At 49.1% G+C, this 5,387-nt stretch overlaps 1 protein-coding gene across 1 annotated transcript in view; it reads left to right on the top strand.

Moving 5' to 3' along the window:
* The window catches only part of LOC104279628 (leucine-zipper-like transcriptional regulator 1), a gene marked incomplete at its 3' end in the record, with an annotated part of 6,457 nt that extends 2,957 nt beyond the window's left edge, over nucleotides 1–3,500 (top strand). The window contains exons 4-6 of the mRNA XM_009876966.1: nucleotides 1,584–1,641; nucleotides 2,232–2,371; nucleotides 3,299–3,500. Coding sequence (XP_009875268.1) covers nucleotides 1,584–1,641; nucleotides 2,232–2,371; nucleotides 3,299–3,500 — 400 coding nt within the window. The remainder of the gene's footprint in view (nucleotides 1–1,583; nucleotides 1,642–2,231; nucleotides 2,372–3,298) is intronic.
* Between the last annotated feature and the right edge of the window lie 1,887 nt (nucleotides 3,501–5,387).

Genomic DNA, 5,387 nt, shown 5'->3' with positions numbered 1-5,387 from the left:
GGCAGAGCAGAGGGGCAGGAGAACCTCCCCAGCCCTGCTGGACACACTGTTCTTGGTGCCCCCCAGGACCCCACTGGCCTCTTGGCCACAAGGGCACGGGGCTGGCCCAGGGACACTCCCTGCCCACTGGGGCTCCCAGGGCTTTCTCCCCGGGGCTGCTTTCCAGCAGGGTGACCCCTACTCTGTGCTGGTGCTGGGATCATTCCTCCCCAGATGCAGGACTCTGCACTTGGTTAGGTTGCTCTTGGTAGGTTGCTCTTTGCCCAGCTCTGCAGTCTGTTCAAATCTTGCTGAACAGCTGCACAACCTTCAGGTGTCTCGGCCAAACCTCCCAGTTTCGTATCATCAGCAAACTTGCTGAGAAGACACTCCGTCCCGTCATCGAGGTCGCTGAAAAAGGTGAACAGAACTGGACCCACCCGCAGGCCCCCTGATGTCACTGGGGATTTACGGAACAAAGGATGGATTTTCTGTGAAGCCATATGACAGAGCTAAGAACAGCATGTCAGCTGCTTCTCCCCAAATCTGTGATATTGTTTAGGTTGAAAGGAGATGAGATTTTGGATGGGAAGAGACTGGAAACGAGTGGTGCTGAGGAGTCAGGAGAGCCTGGTGCTCTGTCCCACCTGGCAGCTCTTTGTGTTTTGCCTCAGCCTGTCCGGGAAGAATCCGTTCTGAACACCCACCTGTTTTCTGTCGTGATGAACTTGAGAGGTGTTTTACGTCGATGCACAGTATTTACATCATGAAAGTGTGTAGAGATTGTCCTGATGCAGGAGCTGCCACTGGGCAGCCTCTGCTTCTGAGGAAGATCCACAGAAAAGTTATCAGCTCCTCCAAGTCTCTGAGAGAACTGCAGTTAATTGGTAAAACAGATGGGATCTTTTCTTTCTTTCTGGAGGAGGAATTGGAGAAAGATGCATGACGCTCTGGAATTGCTCAGTTCCAGCTTAGGGAGTTCCCTGAGGACCTTGGCTAGCTGGAAGGAGGGATTGGGTGGAGAGGAGCTGTCTAATTTATGTTAAATATGTCTAATCACGTTAAAAAAATGTCTTTTTGTGGAACAGCAGCCTCCAGGCAGATTTGAACAAAGAAGCATCTGTAGTTACTGTAACTCATACTGGGAAAAGCAGAGGCAGATGCGTAGTAGTGAGCGATGTGTCAGGTTTTGTGCTTCGGCCTCCTTCGTGTATTGGAGGTGGGATTCAGCCACACAAATAATTCCTGTGGCCGGTCTCAGGGGTTAGCAGGGATGGGTAGGAGGTAATCAGGGGGTTTTCTGTAAAAATCCTGAAGATTAACTAGCTCAAATCCTTAAGCTTCAGGCAGGGTAACTGTTCACTGGGTGTCAGCTGCGTGTAACGTGTAACCAGACAGATGCTGAAGCAAGCTGGGATGGTGGGATACATTTAAGTACGGAAGAGAAAGATTCTAACAGGTTTTTTTTGTGGTAGTGGAAGTAGGGATTCTTGCTGTGCAGGAGAAGGAATGCTGATAGAGCAGGATCTCTGTCCTTTCAACTCCGTGAGCTGACAGTTACCGAAAAGAAACTGTTTCAAATCAAGCAATTTTTTGTGTTGTAGGTTAAATGATATGTGGACAATTGGCCTGCAGGATAGAGAGCTAACGTGCTGGGAAGAGGTAAGAAGCTTTAATTTCAACCAACACGTAGAATTTTCTTTTTTATTTTTCACACAGAATTATTTAAAATTCCCTCTGGTGAACTGCACTGTCCCCTTCTTCGGAGTATCTTTGTCCCGCAGGCCAAAGGGAGCAGCTCACATTTCATTTCATTTGTATATTTGTCAAGTGTACATGAAAGTGCGATATCTTCTCCTTGTGAATCTGCCAGCTGGGCTGCCTGGGGTGGCCTCGCTGTGCTCCCTCGTGCGAAGGGACCGTGTTTCCTGCTTTAACCGTGGCCGGAGCCTGGGAGCTTTGCGAGCGGTCGAGATCAGAATCCTGGTCCTGACAGTATCGGGGGCTTTAGAAATCGGCCTCCCCTCCTTTTTATCCAGGGGAAAATCAGGCTGTGCAGACGCATAAGCACGGCATTAGTTGATTACCTGGAGCCAGATTTGTAGGGACTTGGTTGTCTGCACGCGCTGCTGCCATGTGGTCAGTCGGTCTGTCTGTCTGTCTGTCTGTCTGCCCCTGTATTGCCCGGACCCGCAGCATCCTCAGCCCACTGCGGTAACATATTTTTAATTTCGAACCTCGTTATCTTCCAGATCGAACAAAGCGGTGAAATTCCTCCCTCGTGCTGTAATTTTCCCGTCGCTGTTTGCAAAGACAAGATGTTTGTTTTCTCTGGCCAGAGTGGAGCAAAGATTACCAATAATCTCTTCCAGTTTGAATTCAAGGAGAAGATGTAAGTGTAGACAGTTAAGTCACGCAAAATCCGCATAATCCTTGACTACTTGAGTTAAGTAATGCACATATTTAAGGGTGTTGAGGAGGAATACGGTGACAAGGAAGGGGAGATAAGATAAAACATGAGACCGTCGTTTGCCACGTGCATCAGATTGGTCTTTCTCAGCAGACAAACAGAAAGTTTAGTAGATGCACTTCAAAAAGCGTGAGTCTTAGTGTATTGAGAATGGGAAGCCAAATATTACCTTCCTTAAAAGTTGGGGTCTGAATAGCTGATTAAAACCAGGCAGAGGTCCTGTGAAACGCCAGCTCCCGGTGAAATCACTGGGAAATGTCAAATGCGTGGTACTTTTTAAAATCTTGAGTATTCAGTCTGAGATATTTGGTGCGACTTGCTCAGAGTGTTGACCGTTGCTCTGAAAATGTGGCCCCTCCGATGAGATAAAAATGCCCCAAAATGGGAATACAGCTGCACTGGTCTGTTCTGACAGCCTGGTCGGTCTGGTTACTGGCTGAACTGGAACCACAGCTGAAACAACACCCAGCGGCCTCCAGAGCTTGGCTGAAACGGGGCTGTCATAGCAAATAAGCGACGCCTTATCGAAGTGGGAGATGGTGTCAGGGTCGTGCCCTTTGCTTAGAAGGGTTAGCTGTTCAAATGTGGGATCAGAGATCACAGATTCCCTCCCGAGCTGGGATCTCTAGGGGTTTACATAAATACAGCTGGGTTATGGAGCCACATTGCCTTGATCACGCTTTCAGCCAAAAGTCGAGCAACGTGTAGTCGAGAAATCTGCCGGATTAGTCGCCGTCTGTGCTCTTGCAGGTTCAGTAAGTGCTGTAGCAGAGCTCCTCTTTATTCTTGTGATCTGGGTCACAGACCAGCACTGTGAAGAAACAAACAGTTTTGTGTTTACTGTCTCAGCTGGACACGGATTCCCACAGAGCACTTACTGCGAGGCTCCCCGCCTCCTCCGCAGCGAAGGTATGGCCACACCATGGTTGCCTTCGACCGGCACCTCTACGTGTTCGGCGGCGCCGCGGATAACACGCTGCCCAATGAGCTGCACTGCTACGACGTGGACTCTCAGACCTGGGAGGTTATCCAGCCCAGCCCGGACAGCGAGGTAAAACCTTCGGTGCTTGGATTTTCCTTTTAGGCTCCGTCTTTTTTTTGACCTGTTTTTGCTGTCAGGCTGTGGACGTACCTCTGCTGCGAGGACAGGCTGAGGGAGCTGGGGTTGTGCAGCTGGGGAAGAGAAGACTCTGGGGGCACCTTATCCCTGCTGCAGTGCCTGAAGGGACCTACAGGGAGCCTGGGGAGGGACTTTGGACAAGAGTGTCCAGCGACAGGACAAGGGAAATGGGTTTGAATTGAAGGAGAACGGGTTTAGATTGGATCTGAGGCAGAAATTGTTCAGTGCGAGGGGGCAAGACTCTGGACTAGATTGCCCAGAGAGGCTGTGGCTGCCCCCCCCCCGGGGGTGGGCAAAGGCCGGGTGGGGGAGCATGCCTGGAGCAACCTGGGCTGGTTGAGAGGCGTCCCTGCCCATGGCAGGGGTGGGGTGAGATGAGCTCTGAGGTCCCTTCCAGCCTCGGCCGTTCGATGGTTCTGTGACACATTTTTGACGAGGACATGAGCTTTTGCTGCAGTAGTTACAGCTCCTTCCCAGGAATGGTTAAGCAGCTGAAATATTGTGGGCAACGGTCTGTAACAGTTGGTCGGTGTTGACACATTTAAAACTTTGCTTAATACTGTTTAAAGAAATACCATAAAACACTTGTAATTCAAGTTTAGGCGTCTCTTGTTACGGGACAGAGATGAGGAGCGAATTCACAGTGTGGACCGGCGATGCTTGGCTCCGTGACACTCTTGAAGCAGAATTCCAAACTAGACAAGATTTTGATTTTAATAATGCCCATGTGCGTAAAGTCTTATAAATTCTGTAATTACCCAGAATAGCATCTCCCTTTTAGGCCAAGTGTAAAGTGTTTACTTATAAGGGTATGGCTGTAAAATAATGAAGGTCAAAGGGAGGCTCAGAAATGGCACGTTTTGGAACGTATTTGCATTGAGAAGATACATAAATTTAAAAATGTGGATTCTTTATAGGAACTGAAAAGGCAGTAGACCACCGAGGGCTGCGTAAACACCCAAAATGAGAAAATACATATATTTAAAAAAAACATAATGAACATGTTAGAATGATTCTTTGGGGCTACTCATTACAACTCGGGGATTGTGTGACAAAATGTCAATTTTTTTTCGTAGCGCCCTCATAGATGCCATCTCCGGGATAACCTGGGATTTCAAGTCAAAGCACCAGGGGTTTTCACCATTTCTGGTTTCCGTGCACCTTTGACTTCATGTTTCTGTGGTTTGATTGGCCTCTGCTCGTTTCAGTCCCAGAATGGCCAAAAAAGTTAGTTTCTCAAAGCCTGTGCTAATACGCATATTTCCTGGATTTCGAATGGATCCGTTGGCCGTAGTTGTTCATGTTCTGAGATTTTACCCTAAGCCATGTTAAGATACTTCAGCTGATTTAACAGGAGGTTTAGAGCGTGTCGGCTCATCCGCGGGGGAGAAACGCTTGACGTTCGTGTGCTGTGCAGAGAACTGCGGGGATTAGGGTTGTACCTCAGAGATGGATATTGCAGGAGTTGGGATCAGACGCAGACGGACTGGGTGTGCGTTAGCTGGTCTGCGAGGACACGTACCTCAGCCTTGCTGCAGCAGGAACGTACCACGGGCGCTGCTCGTGAGTTGACGGCGCACGCGGGCCCCACTTTGAAATGTTATTTGACCCAAGTATTTCACGGCGGCCTGGTTTGTGCCTTAGGAAGCTGTTTGAATTTCACGTGAAATTAGTAAAGCTGAACCTCCAGCTTTGTAAAGGTAGAGTTGCCTTCAGGAGTGTAGCTGCTGCTGTTCTCTTTCTGCCGGCGTCACCGTTTGACACTTCAGGTTTCCTCCGTTACTGGCTGCGAATCGCTTTCAGGAGCGAAACTGCTCC

Source organism: Apaloderma vittatum, unplaced genomic scaffold (genome assembly GCF_000703405.1).
Source record: "Apaloderma vittatum isolate BGI_N311 unplaced genomic scaffold, ASM70340v1 scaffold33449, whole genome shotgun sequence".
Classification (NCBI taxonomy): Eukaryota; Metazoa; Chordata; class Aves; order Trogoniformes; family Trogonidae; genus Apaloderma; species Apaloderma vittatum.
Note: the sequence above shows the minus strand (reverse complement) of the source record. Positions and strands in the feature narration are given on the sequence as shown.